General features: G+C 39.5%; 2 protein-coding genes across 10 annotated transcripts in view; both read left to right on the top strand.

The window, feature by feature from the left end:
- The window catches only part of myo5aa (myosin VAa), a 63,258-nt gene extending 57,662 nt beyond the window's left edge, over positions 1 to 5,596 (top strand). For all 9 annotated transcript variants that reach the window (XM_026172509.1, XM_026172499.1, XM_026172507.1 and 6 more), the window contains 4 exons: positions 10 to 292; positions 367 to 541; positions 633 to 713; positions 1,751 to 5,596. In XM_026172509.1, the coding sequence (XP_026028294.1) occupies positions 10 to 292; positions 367 to 541; positions 633 to 713; positions 1,751 to 1,903 (692 nt within the window). In that variant the 3' untranslated portion in view covers positions 1,904 to 5,596. The remainder of the gene's footprint in view (positions 1 to 9; positions 293 to 366; positions 542 to 632; positions 714 to 1,750) is intronic.
- A 1,076-nt stretch (positions 5,597 to 6,672) lies between these two features.
- On the top strand, positions 6,673 to 21,159 carry gnb5b (guanine nucleotide binding protein (G protein), beta 5b). The gene is made up of 13 exons (XM_026172573.1): positions 6,673 to 6,798; positions 7,545 to 7,694; positions 11,055 to 11,166; positions 12,144 to 12,280; positions 12,450 to 12,491; positions 13,389 to 13,465; positions 13,571 to 13,703; positions 16,415 to 16,558; positions 16,769 to 16,860; positions 17,395 to 17,443; positions 19,089 to 19,185; positions 19,404 to 19,570; positions 20,649 to 21,159. The coding sequence occupies exons 2-13, from the start codon at positions 7,569 to 7,571 to the stop codon at positions 20,658 to 20,660; spliced, it is 1,188 nt and encodes a 395-aa protein (XP_026028358.1). The 5' UTR covers positions 6,673 to 6,798; positions 7,545 to 7,568; the 3' UTR covers positions 20,661 to 21,159.
- Positions 21,160 to 21,617: the final 458 nt, after the last annotated feature.

The raw sequence follows: 21,617 nt of genomic DNA, 5'->3' as shown, positions 1-21,617 counted from the left end.
TTTCCTCAGTCTCTGGCATGTTGGAGCACGAGACCATTCAGGGCGTGTCGGGAGTTAAGCCCACGGGTCTGCGTAAACGGACGTCAAGCATTGCCGACGAGGGCACCTACACCCTGGACTCCATCCTGCGTCAGCTCAGCGCCTTCCACTCCACCATGTGCCAGCACGGCACCGACCCTGAGCTCATCAAGCAGGTGGTGAAGCAGCAGTTTTACATCATCGGCGCTGTCACACTCAACAACCTGCTGCTACGCAAAGACATGTGCTCCTGGAGCAAAGGCATGCAGATCAGGTATGAGGTGTCGCTGCTCAGAGAAGATCTCCAGAGTGAGGCCGGATGCGTTATCTCATCATGCGTGTTTGCAGGTACAATGTGAGTCAGCTGGAGGAGTGGCTCAGAGACAAAGGTCTGATGACCTGCGGAGCCAAAGAGACGCTGGAGCCTCTGATCCAGGCCGCTCAGCTGCTGCAGGTGAAGAAGAAGACTGACGAGGATGCAGAGGCCATCTGCTCCATGTGCCACGCTCTCACCACTGCTCAGGTAAAATATTTTTAAAATTATTATCAGCTAAAGCTTCAGCTAAAACCTTTCTCTTTCTGTGTTTTTAACTTTTCTGTCTTATGTCTTTCAGATCGTAAAAGTCCTGAACCTCTACACCCCCGTCAACGAGTTTGAGGAGAGAGTGTCAGTCGCATTCATACGAACCATACAGGTAATTTCTTTTTTGGCTAAATCAAGTCTATACTGCTTTATCTTCAGTGTTTTGGGGTCATTTTTTTTCTGGTTCCAGGCAAGCTGCAGCTGAGTGAGGCTGGCTCTGCCCGGGTTATCTTCCTGTTAAAAGGAAGTTCTTCCTCAAAGCGGTCACTCGTAGAAAACTGTCTGATTGTTTGGGTTTTGTCACTAATATTGTGAGGTCTTTGAGACACCTGTTGTTGTTAACTAGTGCATGTACCGTAAAGGCAATGAATGTGTGCTGCTTTGAAAAACATCAGCATTTTTCTGGCGTTTCTGGGCATCTGATAAACAGAAACTTCTGTTCTGCTTGAGTAACTGAAACGCCAAGCAACACAGCTGCAGAGATGAATGCATCCAGTGTCAGCGTGCATGTTAAGGTCAGCATTGGATGGGGATGGCTTTTATATTCAGTTTCCTTTGTGCTAATATATGTCATGTGAGAGAAATATGTCAGAAGTAACGTCAAGTTAAAACTACATTCGCAACAATGCTGGTGAGGAAGAGAATGATATGTAGCTACAGCTCCAAAACCACAACTGCTAGCTTTGGCTTTGCCTAAAGCCGTCGCTCTGATGGAAATGAATGCGCTTGTTTATGTGGTGGAGGGGGTGCTGCCAAGATCGACTCACTGTGAAGTGTAGTAAAGTCGATGTACAGTAGCTGGATAGATAATTGCAAAGACGGTGTTTATATAATTTATTTTTAAAGTAACAGGTTACTTTTTAGTGGTAGCTATCTTGTAATAAGAGAGCTGTAAATTTGATAACAAGTACAGTTCCCTGACACTTCCCATAGGCACTATGTTGAGCTCAAGGGTCCTCTCAGATCTGAGTCACTGCACTGATCGGTATTTACGAACTAAAGTTCATGCAATCGATTCTGCACCAAGATAACTTTTCTTACTTGTCGAGTCTTCAAACAGACTGGCTTAATATATTTTCTGTCTACTACCTTTTTTTTTTTTTTTTTTTTTTAATGCACATGAACTTTTTCCATCATCTCTCTCTCCAGACTCGCTTGCGGGACCGCTGTGAGAGTCCCCAGCTGTTGATGGACACGAAGATGATCTATCCCGTCACCTTCCCGTTTAACCCTTCTTGCCTCGCACTGGAAACCATCCAGATCCCCAGCTCGCTTAACTTGGCCTTCCTCACCCGTGTCTAATGCGAGCCCACCAGAGCACTCTGAGCCCTGCGGCGAATTTGTCTTAGTGGCCACAGTCGGATTTGCAAGTCACCGTCTCCCCGAAAAATTTAAAACACCACAAACACTCGCAAATTTCACTCACGTTAACACGATTTGAAGTCATGTTTAAATAAACGGGTGAAAGGGTTCAGCAGTTTCTCTAGTTTAAACTCAGACATGCACGCACATACATGAAAAATGCAGACACGTCACATCTGTAAAGTACTTTCATCCTCCGAACGTACAGACGCACACTCGCCTTCTCTCTTTCACGAACGCACAGATACGCACACATGTGGTTATTTCCGCTGGTTTAAATCTGGCCGTAAGCCCTGAGCATCATCCGCTGCTTGTACAAAACGCCCGCCTCTTAGAGAAGCCACAGGACCAGATCAATGCCTCCAGTACTCGCCATCGATCCTTCATCTGCGTTTCCAGTAATCGTTAAGATAGTTGTTGTTGTTGTTGTTGTTATTGTCTCGATACACGAGAGCAGGCCCACCAGGTGGAGCTGAAGCCTCAAAACAAGTTATGATTTGTCAGTCTAGCAGTCCGCCCTCATGTTGGGTAAATTCTGAGCTCCTGTGTGAGGGCAGCTGAATGATGAGGTGAAAAAGTCAGCGCTCTCTCCACCCCGTGTTGAGGTGACCACTGAGCAGATTTCACTTTGTACGTTTTATTCTCTGAACACGTCAAGCCAAGACAAAATTCATCATCTGTACTATATTATTTATACATAAATAAATATCTATATAAATATGAATAATATATATCCTGTATTTTATTTATTGCACTTATAGCTACATCCCTTTTTAAGATTAGAAGCTTCCCCCTTGCAGCGAATGTGTCCGAAGTGAAGGATGGGACCACTCTTTCCCACGGCAAACAGCTTCTTAGAGACAGTTTTAGTTGCTTCCTTGGCTATTATGTCAATATCAGGTAAATATGTAGTATCTTTAATGAGTGCCGGCACAGATAATTATTTGTTAGGTCGCGTCTTAAACCTTGAGATATTTTTTTTGTCATGTTTAGCCTGCATGTCTGGCAGATGAAGTGTAGCACAGGTTTTATAGGCGAGGACAGATTGAGAAGGTTTAAGGTTCAAACTCTGCAAAGGGTTTAACCTGCGACAGTCTGCACCTGCACCGTTTACAGCTGTGACCAAAGCCGAGCGTCACAGGAAACACTGACATGAACACATACTGTATGAGTACCAACCTTACACTCTGCTTACTGTTTTTTTTTCTTGTCTTCTGGCTCAGAGCCATAAAAATGTTTTACTGTTGTCATTGTGTGATTATTTACTTTGTTCAGTATTGTTATTTTCTTAAGATAATCTAAAGCCATGTATTACTGAGCAGAATAGATGCAAAAGGCTGCAAAAATCTGTTGAGCTTTACATTCCCTCTGCTGCATCCTCTCACAAACACAGCTCTGTTCGACTCCTCTTACATCTCCTACCCGTCCACCTTCACTCAGCATGTCCCAACGTGGACTTTTATTACCAGAAAAACAGAATGTGTTCATTTATTCCTCTTCTCAGTTTCACAGCTGGGTTAAGGGTGACAAAGAAGTTTTGTTTTTTGTCATTTTGTTGTTGGTGCACATGTTCTTTCAGCCCAGATTGTTTGCTTGCATGCACTGCTACTCCTGCTGCCCCCACTTAAACTGCATGGGTTTGGCAAAATCCAAGTGCATGCTTTTGATTTTAAAGAAGAGAAACCCAGGCACAGGTGAAGTGTCGGACGAGTGTCTGGTAATCTGCCCATGTTGGGATTGAAGTAGTTTTCACACATGCATCTGCTGGATTTGTGAGAAGAGTTGCATGAGATATTTAATATATTTAACCTGCCAGCTCACGTTAAAAAAAGGAGCTAAATGGGTGTATCATGTCCAACCTCCTACATTACCCAGGTGGCATCCTCACCTAAACAAAATCCCCTTTTCCCACTTACGTGGGCAGCAGTACTGGAACCAGTGCTGATGTGAAAACAGTTCCGAGAATAAGCTCACATTTCAGCAGGTGTGAGAAACCGTTATTATGCAGTGTTACCAGCAGATTTTGGGTCATTTCCATGTGAAGAAATCAGGCCAGTCATTGGTCAGTTTCTTGTGATAGCCCCTCCTATATTCACTGACATCACTGGTTGGGGTTGGGCACAAGTGCTTTTTGAGAAAATGTATAAAACCAGTTTAGACTGGGCACAGTGGAAAAGAAGTAAAAGGATGCAGTGACCCGATTCACCAGCCATTATTCAGAGTTTGTGTGTGAAAACAGCTTTTCCTTTGTTCGCTGCCTCGTCTTTTGGCACTTCTAGTTTACTTCTTGTTGTACCGTTAGTATTAGGCTGCCTCTCGCCTTGATGTGAACCTTATTTTGCGCGGTGACCTTACCCTTTCAAAAAACACATTTCACTTTGATGGAATATTTTCTCCTTACACACATGAACTGGATTCTGCAGTTTTGATTAAAATTTTTCAAACCTTTTCAAGGATGTAAAATTTACATTCAGAGGGGGGGGAAAACTATCAAGGTGACGTACGAATGCCAAACTCTAATTTTAAGTGGAGTAATTATGTAAAGCTATTTTGTGTTGCACTTTCCTGGGACCATGTTTTTGTTATATTGGTTGGATTTGTAGTTGGTTTAGTGTATGTTGTGTGCAAAGAGAACATATCTTGTAGTCGTAAGAAAGATGGTTACTGAAGGAGTTAATCAATTATATGAATGTTTAAAAACGTTGAAGTGTATCATGATTTTTAGCTGCACATTGTAGACCAAGCCTTATCTGAATCACTTGCTATCTGAATGACTTACACACATGATCAACGAACATTATGGCATTGTTTTGTTCTGTCAGTGCAGTATTTTTTTTTCTTTCACTGTAAAATGAATAGAAATGTGTTTTTTATTTTGATTGCGTGTCATTCGGTCCTGCAGTTGGTGTCACAGACATCAAAATGAACTTTTTTTCAACACTGCAGAGGAAATCTGATAAACGATAGATGGGTATGGACTGTAAAAAGAAATCCATCAAACTTCCCCGTTCTTTTCACACAAGTGCAGCCTGTTGACCTTCCTCTAGGTAATGTCCTGACTGACTAACATCTCTTTGTTAACATTATAAGTTGATGTGTGGCACAGGTGTCAGAGATGAAGCTCAGAGTCAGAGGACACTGCAAAGGATTAGCTAGTTTCAGAGTAAAAACAAAAAGCATCTTCATTCATTCAGTGGTTCGTGTTACTTTCTTAGTTGAGCAGAGCTGCTGCAGCATCTTGTTCCCCTGGGCTTCTCTTGGGCTCTCAAACAGGAGAGAAATGTCATTCATTCACTCTGCATTTCCATACTAAAGAGAGAATCGGCTGTATGATATGACTCAGACATTATAAATTACCATTGTTCTCATCAGCACTAGCATAAATTGTGCCGTTTTAAAGAAATGTTCAAAACTAACTTAAAAAGAGATACATCCCCTCCCCAGCTCTTGAGGTACTGGTGTGAACATGCTGAAGCCGGTACCAGATGTTTCCTCTCCGATCCCATGTGTACATTTGGAAAAACTGGACTGTTTGTAGTTTCTGGTAGCTGTGCTTAGTGAATGTGTTCACTGTTAAGAAACTTGGAATAAATTGTCAAATCTGTAAAAGTAAAATAAAAGAATTCCGCACTGTTTGGGTTTCCGTGTTTCTTATTTTTGAGAGTTTTGGGTTGTTTTAGGAAAACGTAATCATGAAACAAAATAAGATGTGGAATTTTTGTTTTTTCTTTTGGGGGGTGAAGCAGTCTGATTTCTGAGGTAAAGCACAAAACCTGAAAATTGGAAGGTTTACACACAGTTTCCCTGATTTCATTTAGATGTCATTGCCTTTAATCTGTTGAGGGTACTGTACTTTCTGAGCTTTTGATGAACAAAAATGTTTATTATGCTTAAACTCAAATCAATATTTTGCTGAACAGCAGATTTCATTAGTTACACCTCGCTAGTACCCACTTGGCTTGGTGTTAATTCTCTGTGGCACCGTTTCAACAAGCTGCTGAAAACGTTCCTCAGAGTTTGTTTGATATCGACATGATGGCATCACATCATCACACACAATTTACTGCAGATGTCAGCTGACCCGTGGTGCAAATCGGTTCCCAAAAAGTGCTCTACTGGACTGAGATCTTGTGACTTCGGAGCCCATTTGAGTACACTGAACTCCCTGTCACAGTCTAAAAACACTTTAAATGATTTGAGCTTCATGACACGGTGAGTCAACCTTCTGGAAGCAGTCATCAGAAGGTGTGTTTTCACTCTGAAATAAGTGATCAGACTGTGGGTTTAAATGATGGCCAACTGATACCAGCTGATACTGAGGGCCCCTTCTGCTTCAAAGTTCAACACATTGAACATTCAGACGTGCTCTTCTGCATACCTTAGTTGTAACATGTGGTTGTTTGAGTTACTGTTGCCTTCCTATCAGCTGGAAGCACTCCAGCTATTGTCCTCTGACATTAATGAGACATTTTCACCCACAGAAGTGCTGCTCACTGAAACATTTTCACTTTTTCTGTAAAACCCTCTGCAAATCCGGTTGTGCTTATAACTGGTAAATTGGTGCCATAAAGTAATTGTGCAGCTGGTGGTGATCCAAAAGACTAATGCACTGGGGTTACACAGTAAAAGTAACCTCCCAGGCCTTACAGGTAATGCTGCAGGAGTGTATAAAGCATGGTGGTAAAAGCAGAGCAGAGTTGGGGCTTAAATGCTTCACTAAGAAGCTTACCATTCCCTCTCTGTCCCTCACTGACAATCCTCTTCACTAGAAAACATCCACTTAGATCTCCAGAGACAAGCAGCTGCTCTACAGAGGGGAAAAAGTATTTTGTAAGGTAAGATTTATTGTTATTTGTTGATATGGCAGCTATCTGTGTGGACTGACTGGAAGCTGGTGTTTTAGATGTTTGACTCTGCAGTTTAGATAAAATCATCAAAGACCGTGTTGGGTATTTAAATGTATCCAAATGATTAAGACACTTGATACAAAAGATCATATGAGGACAACTTAAACAAAGTTGATATGTGATTACATCACACATCAAAGGACAGTAAGAAGTTCAAATGAAAACTAACTTTTTTGAGTTTGTGTGCAAACTTCTCAATGCAATCTACCAATATGACACTATGCTGTTCTATATATACATTATTTACTCATTATATGAGTTATACTGTCATGGAAAGCCAATGACATGAAATGATAATTCATTATAAATGAGGGAAACTGTTTGAGTTTCAGTTTAAATGTATATAATTGTGTAGGGAAGCGATAAAATGTTGATCCATATTTTGGATGACCATATTTAGTTCAGATTTGGAAGTCCTTTATCATGCACTGCTGTGAACTCGGTGTTGCTGGATGTGTGTGGTTCCCAGAATAGCTTCTCTCCTCAGAGGAGGATCAGGCTGGAGTAGATTACCAGCTGCTTATCTTCTGTACAGCTCCACACACACAAACGCAAAACAAGACAAGTGGTCAGAGCTGAGAAAAGAAACCAGAAGAGCCACAAAGAAAACCCTCCAACATGTAATCCTGATGATTAAAGTCATCTTTATGTGTGTGTCTTGTGGGTTTCTGCAGGTGTGCTGGTGATCCTCTGCAGCCATGTGTGACCAGACTTTCGTGGCGGCCACTTTTGGCCCCTGCGACAGCTGCAGTAAACCGAGTCCTCTGATGAACATCTACGTTAAGAACGAGGCCACCAACTACTGCTCCCTCTGTGTGGAAATGGTAATGTTCTCCTTTCATTTTCATCGCTACACCTCCCCTCAAAAATCAAACAAAAGGCAGCATTATGCTAATGAATACCATTGTGAATGATTGCAATGAGTGTGTACTGCTGTTTACCTGAAATACAACAGAGCATGCACCACTTATGATTGTTGTGGCAGTCTCGAATTATTCATTACCATTATATAAAAACAGCCCGAGTCCATGTTCATAACATAATCATTCATTATTGGCTCATGCAATGCATACCAATTAACAAGATGTAGCCTAATTTAAAAGCTGATACTGCATTTATGTAAGTAATCTTATGATTGTGCAACAAATTTATACCTAAGCAGTCAACATTTTCTAACAGAAGGTTGTTGTTTTTAGAGAAAAGGTCTTCGCCCTTCAGGGCCGGCAAATAGCCTTTAAGCTAATCAACCATGTCTATTAAATTTATTAAATTGAACATAAGCATAGATGTCATGTGTAGCCCTTGTGAAAAAAAAGTCCTCTGTCCCTGATTTAAAAGCTTTATACTTGAGCAGCTACCACCTAACAATTCACATGATGAGACGTCTGTTTCTCCAATACTGGCAAAAAATGCCCGGAGTGTTCCTAACTCACCAATCGAGGGATAATATGGACAGCTTGGTATGCTCAACAGTGCTGCAGGATGTTTTTGTCACTAATGCTCGTTGCCTCCAGCATCACTAACATGAATGCTACAACCTTGCATATCTGAAGGCAGATATTCTGCTACTCCCCTTTAAATGTAAAAAAATGTGTGAGTCAAGTATTATCTGCATTTAGGGAACACATAAATATTGTTTAGCTCTGTTTGAGCTTGGTAGCTTGCTCCATTTTATTAATTTAGTTGCCTCATTCTGCAGATGAACTGGAGATTTTTTGTTTGTTAAATATCGAAACAATTTTATTACTTTGAAATTATTCACTTTACAGAGCTAAATGCCAGTGTTTGTAGTTTTGACAGGTGGAAATCAGGTTAGCTCACCTGTCCAAGTTACTGTACTTCCATGCTGGAAAGAAATGCTACTATTCTAATATGTATTTTAATTTTATCACAATATTAAAGCTGTAGTAGCAGATGGGTGTAAACAAATTATTTGCACTTGTCTGTAAAACAATTTCCTTGCTGTTTTTTTAAAAATATATATTTCTTCCTGTGGCTTAGTGTTAGGGTTAGTGGTAAAATCAGGACGTGCTTCTACATGTGAGGTACATCTTTAGTTTGAAGACACTCACACTTTGTGCAGCATCTGTTTAACTAATGACCCATCGCTCATCAGCACCTTTTGACATGTACACACACACACACACACACACACACACACACACACACACACACACACACACACACACACACACACACACACACACAGGAAGTGGCTCTCAGTTCACTTGACACCAGTGTCCCCTGTGATCATCTCCAAACAAGGACAGAAATACACTTCCTAACATGTACTTTACATAATATTAACATATCTGCTTCAATTAAACAAACAATAGATCTGTAACAAAGGATCAAACTGCCTACTTTGATTCTATTGAGGTTTGATGTAATGATTATGTTAAATAACATTTGAATGGCTAGTGTGGGAAAAATTGTCAATTTTATTTGATATTCACTTGCAGAAAAGGACACACAAACACGTTAATCACTATCAACATGGCACAGTATTGAAACTGCAGCATGTTTAGACATGCTGTATCATCACCTGCTAGGTAATTCATCAAGCTTTATGTGTCCTGCTGCTGTTGTTACATGAATGTATAGGTGCTACCGCTATGGGTTTAAACTTAGTAAAATAAATAAAAACAATGATTAAATTCATTTAAGTGGTAGTGCACAATCATCACCACCACTCATTAAATTCTACTAAAAAAGCTATTAACAGAATGTGAAGAAACAGCTGCTCTGAGCTCAAGTCATAGAAATCTCTTTATTGTGCTGAAGAGACATCAGGCAAAGTTAAACAAGGGCTGGGCTATACTTTCATGTAATACCATTTATTACCTAAAGATGGCGCAGGAAACAAACTGACCAGTAATAATTTTACCCATTTAACCTTTTATTTAAAAGCAGCCTGAAAGATGACGTCTCCAGAGAGAATATGATAAACAAACTAAAAGAAATATAAAACTTTTTTTAGCATCAGTAAGAGCGAAGCGAACCACTGAGCCATGTGTCAGGGTGCGGGGCGGCAATATGGTAAAGGGTTACCTAGGCAACCAGAGCCTGGAATCTCCAGTAGTGGCAAAGTGATGCAAGAAGAGCGACTCACTTCCAGCACTGGCGCTGAGAAGTGTAGAAGAAAAATAAGAGCTGTAACTGTTTTACTCTGTTCTTTGTTTTACTGTGAAAGCTTTGTTTGTCTGCACACAGGTTAACGTAAATGGGAGTGTATAAGCAGTGACCCTTTGCATGTGCCTCAAGGCGAGCAGAGCAGCTCTGGTTTATGCATCTTGCATCTTTGTTTAGGTCAATCTGGCTTCACTCTGTTAGACTCCAGCCAGCATGCATGCGTGAGAATCAAGCTTTAAATATTGAATCATTTCTTTGTTCGTGGCCACTCGTTTGCAGACTGTCTTACCTTCTGTGATGAGTTGGTCCCTCTGCAGACATTTCAGTAAATAACATATAAGACATATAGAGGCTCACAATTTTATTTCTTTCAATTTTCCACCACAAAAAATAACAAATAAAGTATAGCAACATTTTCTAAGATTGTGGTGGTTTTTAATTTTATTTTTTATAAGCAGGCGCTTGGATAGATTTACAATAGCAGTTTATATAGTCACAATTATGTATAATATACTTTGAATTTTTTAGATATGTTAATGTGAATTTAGACAGTCCTTCAATCGGACTGTCTAAATTAACTTTAATTAACATTTTCCAGAAAAAAACTGATGAAAAACTAAAAACTCAAAATAGGATTTAGACCTACCTTTTCAGAATTGTCCCACAAACTTAAACTGAAGATTGTCAGCTTTCTCATATATAATGCCTCATCATTATTTAAACATCTTAATATTTTCTCATATAAATTTTCTTGCATAAATTTTTATGTTAAATAACAACGCGTTTTGAAAGCAGCTGTCATGCCATAACTGGAATATGGGAATAAGACAAAAGGTGGAGACTGAGGAGCTCCCGGTGAACAGCGGTGCAGGGAGCAGAGAGGGGGAGGAGGCTGAGCAGAGCAGCGGAGTGCAGCACGCGCAACAGCATCACAGTCGCGCTCGAGGACTATTTAAACAAACCTCTAACCGCCAACCACCCGCTTCTCCCAATTCTCCCTTGTTTCCCGCTCCCTTCCTCCCTCTGCTCTCCTCTTTTCTCTGCTCTCGAAGATGGCTTGTCAGGGGCTCCAAAAAGGGGAAACCCTGGAGTCACTGAAGAGGGAGAGCGAGACTCTGAAGAAGAAGCTGGAGGAGGAGCGAAACAAGCTGAACGACGTGGAGTGTAAGTGATGAATTAAACAAACAGCAAAACGAGCTTCAAGCACTCTGCTTCTCGTTTTCTAATGAAACATTTTCTTATCTGCTTAAAATATGCAGCTGCCAGCTGTTGGACTTGTCTCTGAAATTTTACATGGGGTGGCAAAGGAGAGGTTTTGTGCAGGGGCGTTTCCAGGATTTGTTATTTTAATTGAGGGGCAAAGCATGGGAACCTTAAAAAAAGAGGGGGGGGGGGGGGGGGGGATATTTGATCATGAATAAGTCTGGTATAGAAAACACTGGAAATATACGGCTGTTAGTTAAAAGTGCTGGGGAATGAAAAACTTTATTTGGCAGATCAGAATTATTAATGTTTTTTTGTCACTTGAATGTTACAACTGCCTTTATATATAATAATCATAATAATTTAGGGCTACAGTCTATGAAGCTGACATGCAGAGGCAACAGTGCGCCTGCAAGGACAAACTCTTTAGCGTTATGCCCACTAATGCTGTAATTTACTGGCAGAGCTAGCAATGATCTAATAACAAGCATATTTGAACTACAAAAACATTACATGACAGCAGTTTTGAAAGCCAAGTTTACTAAATATCTATCTGATAAAAGCATCGCCTATCGACAGTGATGTTCACTGGCAGAGTGAGAGCATCAGATCATTGATATTTAATAACAGGCTAATGTGCATTTAAGTGAAATGTACAACAACAGAGCATTAGCAGTTGAGAAATATAAAAAATATCTTTATCTTTTTTTAGATAAAGATTATTTTGATTATGAAATTGTTAGAAAAAACAGCAAAATGCACAGATTTCTACATTCATAAAAACCACTTGTTTTGCTAATGTTTTCACTTTCTTTTCACTGGTAAATTGTGCGTGCGTGTGTGTGTGTGTATGTGTGCGTGTGTCTGTGTGTGTGTGTGTGCGTGTGTGTGTGTGTGTGTGTGTGTGTGTGTGTGCGCGCGTGTGTTTTACACCTCAGTGCACCAGGTGGCAGAGAAGGTTGAGGTGCTGAGTGCTCTCTCCATAAAGACCAGACGTGTACTGAAGGGTCACGGGAACAAGGTGCTGTGTATGGACTGGTGCAAAGACAAGCGACGCATGGTCAGCTCATCACAGGTATGCACCTGCTCACACACACACACATACATCCATACACAAGATGTAGTATCTAAAGATAAATATTGTGTTGTTTCTATGACACAACAGTGTGTCTGTTATTCTGTGTTGGCCTATTTGTTTTTGTGCGTTTATTTTTCCATTAAAAGACTTCATTTCTCTATCCTAGGACGGAAAAGTGATCGTCTGGGATGCATTCACTCTTAATAAGGTGTGTAAACCTTTATGTGGCGTTTTTGTATGTGTAAGAATTCCTTGAACTTTTAGTGCATTTTTTATTATTCTTGCAAAATTACAAAAAAAACTATGAATTTCATGTCTATGAAATTTGGGAACTTGGAAACATCATGTGCTTTTCCTCTCCTTGCAAATTTCTGGAAAGGAAAAGAGGAACATTTTACGTCAGGGGCTTGCAAAATATGACAATCTGCTGCTGTGAATCTTTCACGCTTCAGTCCAAATTCATCTCAAGTTGCAGCAAAAATTACATTACAGGAACCTTGTCCCAAGTTTAAAAATAACAAGTTTAATTTTTTGAGTAAATATAACATATAATGCATACTGTTACAGCACCATTAGTGCTCTTGCATTAATGCTAATGCTCATGTTTTCAGTCTACCTTAATAATTTCCCTCAACATAAAAAAGATCAGAATCAATCTCCGTCTGTTATGTAAGTCTGAGTGATTTTTCTCTTCCTCTGAATGCTCAGATGCATGTTCCATCACCATATGTGCTGGTGTTGAGGGTGTGAGTGGGCCATCCTATATCCTCAAAGAGAGAGAAAGAGGACTTGACACGACTATATGGAAATATGAATTCAAATATTATCTATCCATCTGTCCCCCATAATCACTCAGTGTATGTGTCCGGCCTTAAATGATAGCCAGGATTCAGCTTTTCTAGCCGTTATGCCTCGTGACGAGGAGGCATAAGTACACTGAATTTAATCCTCATTAATACACACCACATCCAGATTAAACCACAGCTGTGCACAAGCTGCCTTGCTTGTTTTTATGTTAAAAAAGAAGATATGTGTTTTTTTTAACCATAATAACCATTTTTTTTCTTTGCGTATGTGTGTTTATTACGTTCTCTGTTGCCCACAGGAGCATGGAGTTCCCCTGCCGTGCACGTGGGTGCTGGCGTGTGCTTATGCCCCCTCGGGCTGTGCTATAGCATGCGGGTAGGGGGAAAGATCTTTGTGTTTAATCATGAATGGTTATCGGTGACTACTTTGTCGCTGTAACTGGGGTGAAACCCATTACTGAACATTTGCTTTCTCCCAAAGTGGCCTGGATAACAAGTGCTCAGTCATCCCGTTGTCTCTGGACAAAAATGAGAACTTGGCTGCGAAGAAGAAGTCGGTTGCTATGCACACCAACTATGTGTCAGGCTGCTCCTTCACCAACTCTGACATGCAGGTGAGCGGCGCATCAGCTGGTGGAGCTTTTAGGGGATGTGGTCCTCCAGGCTTCTCAAATAGCCAGTAGAAGTACATGGTAGCATATTCAATGCAGCCAACGAGTGCAACAAGGATTTTTCTTTACTTTGAGCCATGATAGCGAGAAAAGCTTTTGTAGCACTGCTAAATATAAAGAAAAAACATGGCATAATTACCCGATCAAGCTGCTCATCGTATGAATGTTTCCCTTCCACCTCCATCCCTCCTTCATTACATCTAATCAGTCTTGTTTTTTCAAGGAATAGTGACGGTTATCTTCTTCATTTTTCTTTTAAATACTGGCTTCCATATGTTGAAAGTTAGGGGTCTTTTCTGTACAGGTAGGGAGAGGAAGAGAATCAAAAAGGGAACATGAAGGAGACGACCTGAAATATTTGGCATTAATAATTTACTTCACTTTGGCCCTCGGTGAGGCACAGGAACACAGTGGGAGTGGAGGTAAAATGAGGGCAGGGAAGGAGAGGAGAAAGGAGATGGGTGGCAGGGATGAGGAGGGGCCGGAAAGAGACGAGGGGGGGGGGAAGGTATGATCCTCTCTCATGGGTGTATTAATAGACACTGAGTGGCTTTTATCTAAAGAAGAGTGGAGCACAGTGACTTGAGGGCAGAACATTTAACACAAAAATACACACATGCATGTCGTCTTCCTGTCTGTCGTCTTTTTTCTCCCTTCAACACACTGTCACGCATGCCAGTCTTTATATTTTTTAAGTTCCCGTATATTTTACTGCAGCAGTGTGTAGGAGACTCAATTGAGCAGCTTTAAAATCCCTTAAAGTCTAGATTACATGCTTTGATCGTGTAGTATTTGTGTATATCCGTGTGTTAGCTCAGGTTTTCAGCTGGTGCTGTTGTGTGGTTTCACTGAGTAATAACGAACCAACCATGGAAGTTTTAAGGTCAGGCTGGTGGTGCGTAAAGTGATGCAAAGGCTCTCCGTCAGATCGCTGAGATTTCCATCTGTGTGTGGGAGTAATTGTGGCTTACTGATAATTATATTCGTGTTGAAACTGGAGTTACCGCTTGGTGCAAGCAGGATGTGTGGTGTTTTTTGTGCCTGGGGTCATCCAGCAGGAGCTCTCTAATCCACCAGCCGGCAGGGACCTCAGATGTCTGCATGTGTCTCTAAGTGCCCGTAATCTGTTTTCATTAGAGGATTTGTTGACATTTTGTCTGCTTCTTTGTATTCAGATACATAGTAAGAGTTTTTGTAACAGAGAGGATGTACTCTTCTTCCCCACGTTGCCTGTTTGTATCATATGCAACTCACTTCATGTATTCTGATGACGGTTTCTCGATATTTTGTTTTGTTTTTAATTTTATTTCATTCATGTATTTATTTTTTTAGGTTTTTATTATTAATGTCCTTTTAATGTTTATGTAAAGCCTTTTGATTTGTCTTGTGCATGAACTGTGCTATAGAAAAAAAACCTGCCTTGACTAATAAATAGGCAAAGGTTCCTCTTTAGGTCAGATTTCCTGGCAAATTAACTGACAACCCCTCAGAGCAATCCATCTATAAAAGCAGAATAAAACAAGCCGAACGCTTAATTTTTAAAAAAGTACTTTATTTGACCATAATTGCGTAATGATTAGGAGCACACTATCTAGTGTATTATCTGTTTCATTTCTACGTAATTGAACTGAGAAATGAAACCAAGCAGCTAAAAATACTTTTAAAGAAGGAGGAAAAAAACCCAGCAAAGATAAAACCACTAATCATATGTCTGTGTGGGTGTTTAGGGTAAAGAAACCTTCACTTCTCTGAATTAATCAAGTGCTAGAGTTAACAGTCATGTGAAAATGGACGCCTCATGATTCAGTAGTTTTTAGAACCACATTTCGCAGCAAAAAAAAAAATCAAAAATAATCAAGGTGCTGCAAGGACAGCACCTTGATTATTTTATTTTTCAGCCATTCTGCTGTAGATTCGCTGGTGTGCTTGGGATCATTGTTCTGTTGTGTATCCCAGTTTCAACCAAAAAATAGGCTTTCCAAACTATTTTAATATTTCTAAGCTTCCTTTTTGTTTAGTTTCTATGGTCTGGGTTTCACTGGCTTCAAGGTTCTCGATTGGGCAAAGATATTTAAAAACATTTCCCTAAAAATCATTTCTAACCTCAATCAGATATTGGAACGTGCCTTTGTGACGTTTCATGCCATGATTACTTCAATCTGCTTCTCCGAGTTTTTACAGGAACTCCCCAATGCTGTGGAAAGGACTGTATTTATTTCTGACTGCTAACATTTAGTTATATTTCAGTGTTTTATAATATTACACATCAACAATCAGAGCTTTGTGTATAGTTAGAACAGGATGGAAAAAACACACTGACGATGGTGTCATATTTTGGTGTTAAAATTATACTAGCATGTAAAAATACACAATTGTACTACACAATTCACTGAAATATACCTTTGGGTTAAAAAAATTGTTTTGTAAAATGGCAATTGTCTAAATTATTTAGTTCTGCAGTTTGTGCTTTTAGTTGAAGTTTCCATAAAATATGATTGGGTCATAAATGATGCTTATCATTTTAGCTGCTAAAGTAGTTGGGTTGCTTAAGGGTTAAACAAACAGGCATGAGTGATAAAAAGTGTTGTATATATAAAGAAGATGCATGGCCTTGCTCTTATATTCATGTATCTCTGTACATTTGTGTCTGCTAGCTCCTGACCTCCAGTGGCGATGGCACATGTGCATTGTGGGATGTGGAGAGCGGGCAGCTGCTGCAGAGTTTCCACGGTCACACAGCTGATGTCCTGTCCCTGGACCTCGCCCCATCTGAGACTGGAAACACTTTTGTCTCTGGGGTGAGAGCGAAAGAGAGAGAGAGAAATATTCTGTGGATTGGTTTGAGATTTATGTGGTCTTCTTCAGGGGAAACCCTGTAATTCACTTCTTTGTGTTTGGTTTTCATTGAACTATGATGAAGAAACTGGGATTTTACTGGAGAACAACAATATTTTCTTTGTGCGCCTGTGTGTGTCTGTTTATCTGTATGTGTGTGTTTGTGTTGTCAGGGCTGTGATATGAAGGCCAATGTGTGGGACATGCGCTCTGGACAGAACATTCAATCTTTCGAGAGCCACGAGTCTGACATCAACTGCGTGAAGTGGGTCCTACTCTTTTAAAAAGCTTAAGTGAATCACAGTTTCTTGATTTTACAAATGAAAAATGGATCATTTCTTTGACAGACATTAAAAAGCTGTAGCCAAAGGGAGCAAATTGAATAAATCAAAATCCATGAAGAGCAAAACCACATACAGTATGTTCACACATTGAGTGAAGACAGCTGCTGCCTTTTGATGTTGAGAGAAAAACAATTCAACAAAAATAAATATAATAGTTTTAATTTATTTCTGAGACATTATTTTTACATTTTTGTATTTTCTTATAGATATTTTTTGAGTGTGTGAACAAAAGGAGAGTATTGAGAAACCAACACATTTTTCATTTAGAAGACTTGTTTGTGTTCTTGTGTTGGTCATACAGACTGAGCTCTGTGATGCAGATCATGCACCAAAATAATTTACTTACTTCAAAAGAAAAGCTTAAATTAAAAACAGAATCTGTCAATTTCCTCTTCAATGGAAAATACATCATTACCGCATCATTTCTAAACCTGCTTTTGTCTACTTGTGCATAGGTACTACCCCAGTGGAGATGCATTTGCATCTGCCTCTGATGATGCGACGGTGAGTCCTGTCATGTAACCTGCTCATCTGTTTGTTTCGATGAGCTCATGTCACTCTGTGCCATCAGTGATACAATACGATAAATGACTGTCTCAGTTCCTGCGTGGAGCAGTAATATTGAGTCACAGAGCTCCCTCTGATTTATTTTTGGAACATTATTAAGCTTTATTGTGAACTCTGTGATTCGCTTTTTCTTATCAAGGCATTTATAACAACATTAATAGTTTTATTTATTAGAAAGGTGCTTTAAAAGCAACGCTACAGAATAGATACATTAAGAGTACAAAACAAGATAAAACTGAGTATAAGCTTAACCTTAAGGATGACATTAAAATAGAAGTAAAAAAACAGAAACATACCAAATGCAGAAAATCAATACAGAACTATCAATAAGAGACTAAAAGCAATGACAACAAAAGACATTGAGATGTTATTGCACTAAAATATTGTACTTTAGTTTGTTTGTTTTTTTCAGTCTCGACACCATGTAGTACTCAAGCCAGACACCTAGAGTTTTAAAAAGCACATTAGTTATTAATAGCTTTATTACCCATAATAAGGTATTTTTAGGGAAAAAATGTGTAGGTCAGTTTTAAAGTGCATAGTTAACTGTTATTAAATACATTTTTAAAAATGTGGTAATATCATTAAAGTAACAAAAAAAAAAAACATACAAATCCTGTAAGGATTGTTTGTGATCTTATTATCAGCACTTATTTAGACTTATTAAGATGTAAAATTGTTATTATCGATTAATTACCTTAGTATAAAGACTTATTGTCATCAGTAAAATTCTTTCTAAAACAAACTGGGACTCAAGCTGGGACTGGGATGAAATGATTCCTCCTTAAACCTGGAAAGCGTGAGAGACTTCATGTTTATGGAAGAAAGCAGGACTGCACTGATACTCTGACCTGTGGTTCAAAGCTTACACCTGGATAAAATTGTACAACTACATTAGGTTTTATATTAGCAGACAAGTGGCTGAGACGAAAGGAAAAAGCCATTGATGGGAGAAATTTTCCTTCAGTGCTTTCTGGCAGAAAAACCTTAAAGCAGGAAGACTTTAAGACGTCAGGCGAGATAATATAAAGTGCAACGAGGTCACAATAAAGAGCAGATTGTCCCAGATTAATGGATCCATTTCCCTTGGGAGACTGGAGTTATTGTCTCTGAACAATAGTCGTTGTTGAGATTGTTTTTTTTAAACTTAGGTGACTCATTTTCCAATTTCGAATTTCCTTTTTTTCATCTTTAAGTTGCATTTTGAGGGAGTTTTTTTTTTTGAGACGAAGAAGGTCCTTTTACAAACATTAAACATGTGTTACATTTTTACTAACAGTTGTCCCATGTACATGTACAGACATGTGTAGTCTGTGTCATGAGACATGTTTAGTTTTATGCTACCTCTCAGGTTGGATTTAGGTTAAGTGTTCATTATTTTTCCTGTCTCCCTGTAATTTGATTGGTCACATTAATTAGGGCGTGGCAGAAACAACGGCAACATCAGTTTAGCTCTAAAAGCAACCTCAGCCTCGTTGCTGTGATTTACTCTGATAATCTGCACTGTAGGCCATCTACCGGAATAACCACCTTGGTATGTTTTTACATACTGGTTGTTTCTATGTTTTCTGGTTTTCCAAAGTGCCGTTTCTATGACTTGAGAGCTGACCGTGAAGTGGCAGTCTACCAGAAGGACAGCATCATATTTGGCGCTTCCACCTGTGACTTCTCTCTGAGCGGTGAGGAGTCAGTCAAACACTCTTTAAATTGCTGTAACAAATGTGTTCAGTACGTTTTGGCTCAAGAAAGCTTGAGAACGCTTTGGTTCTCTGTTCTGTCTCAAATTTAGATTCAAAAGGAATTTCACCTTATAATTTGTGAGTGTCTGCTTCCCTGGTTTTCCCACTTCCTTTTCATCTATGTCTCCACCATATCTTTCTCTTTCTTCCACCCTCAGGCCGTCTGCTCTTCGCTGGTTATAATGACTACGCTATCAATGTATGGGATGTTTTGAAGGGGACTCGTGCCACCATATTGTTTGGTCACGAGAACCGTGTTAGCAGAGTGAGAGTGTCACCTGATGGCACAGCGCTCTGTTCAGCTTCCTGGGATAGCACTTTACGGGTGAGCTGGAGTTTCTCAACAGGATCAAATTATATTTTTGTTTTGGGTAAACAGTAGGCTTGTTTTGGAATTTACTGTGGCTTTTTAATTTAAAAATATACTTCATGTTCCGTTAGTGAATGAGTCATTTTATAAATTCACTAGCCACTTTATTAGGCACACCTTGCTAATACTGGATTGGACATTCATTTGCTCTCAGAACTTCTTCAATTCTTTGTGAGATGATTAGAGCTTTGTAACATGGTGTGTTATCCTGCTAGAAGTAACCATCAAAAGATGGGTACACTGTAGTTATAAAGAGATGGACATAGTCAGCAAGAAAACTCAGGTTAAGTTGTGGTGCTTAAATGATATTCAGTTGATAGCGAGGGACACAAAATGTGCCAAGAAAATATCCTAAACACTGTCACACCATCACCAGCAACCTGAACTGTTGAAACGAGTCAGGATGGATCTGTGGTTTCATGTTATTTATGCTAAATTCTGATCGCACCATCTAACAGAAATTAAGACTCATCAAACCAGGCAACATTTTTCCAAGTTTGGTCACCCTTTGTGAATTGTAGCCTCAGTTGCCGGTCCTTAGATGACAGGAGCATTCTCTGTGGTCCTCAGTAGCCCATCTGCTTCAAGGCTCATCATATTTGCACTCAAAGATACTCTTTTTCAAGTTATTATTTGAGTTAGTGTTAACTTCCTATCAGCTGGAAGTAGTCTGACCATTCTCCTCTGACCTATCAACAAGGGATTTTCACCCAGAAAACCGCTGATCACCGGATATTTTCTCTTCTGGACCTTTCTCAGTAAACAATTGATATGATTCTGTGGAAAGTCCCAATAAATCAGCAGTTTCTGAAATACTCAGACTTAAACCATCTTTCTTCCCCATTCAAGTGCTTGGTCAAAGCATGTCTACATGCCTAAATGTTGCTGCCAGGTGATTGGCCGATTAGATATATGTGTTAACAAGTAGTTGAATGGGTATCTAATAAAGTGGCTGGTTAATTTTTTTTTTTTTTTAATGTAGCTACTGACATAAAAATTTATGTTTTTAACTCTGCACTTCTGTCTCATGCAGGTTTGGGCCTAGAGTTTTTATCGTGGTAGTTTCCAACAAAGGTATCTACATTTGATGGCCAATAATCCCAAAGCCCAGCCTGAAATATTAGCACTATTTCAGGTGTGTATTGAAGAAACCTTCAGTCAGCCAAGCCCTCAGATGTCTCTGAATGAAAATATTCAATAATATCTATAAAGTGGATATTTGTTTAAGCAGAAGTTGGTATTCCCAGTCTTTGTTATTGTTACCCTGATGACTGATGCTAAATAAATATGTTATTTTTTAACATAGTGTGAAATATGTATTCCTGTAAAGAGCCAAATAACCTTTAGAAATCATCTGCATGATCAAACTTGTGTGTCATACTGCAAACAATATTACCGATTGTCATGTAAATAATGCCCACTGTCACTTTTCTTAAGAAGCTGTAGTTACACATGCTGTTAAATGTGTTGTGTATATTGTCTCTACTTTTTTGGTATTTTGCTGTAGCTGATGTCATGATTAAACACAAGAAAAGAAATTTGAATAGAACCTCAGTTTTCTTATTTCAAAATGCATATTTTATTGTGGGGAAAATACAAATTTTCATGTAGGCTACAGCCACTTCTACCCTGGCCCCTACTTGACACACAGGATACTATATATATCCTTTTAATGCACTCATGTCTAACCACACTCTGAAGATGCAAATGCAAAAGCATATAAGGTTGACCTGATATGGCTTAACAAAGCATACAGCAGCATGTAAAGACTTTTGTAAATCCCCTCATTTTAACTGATTGTGCCTCTCAAGCTGCATTCAACTTCAGCCTCCCGGCATTCAGGATGACCTAGATTCGGTTCCAGTGGCTGAAATTTGCATTTCTTCTGTTCTGGGAAGGGGAGAGATGTAAATAAGCAGAGATCTCACAAATCTTTTATTGCAAGGTTATAATTGGTGAAATCACTGAAGCATTTAAATCCCCAAGTATGATTTTTTTGGGA

The sequence above is a fragment of the Astatotilapia calliptera genome, chromosome 1 (assembly GCF_900246225.1).
Source record: "Astatotilapia calliptera chromosome 1, fAstCal1.2, whole genome shotgun sequence".
Lineage (NCBI taxonomy): Eukaryota > Metazoa > Chordata > Actinopteri > Cichliformes > Cichlidae > Astatotilapia > Astatotilapia calliptera.
This window is presented reverse-complemented; position numbering and strand designations above follow the sequence as displayed.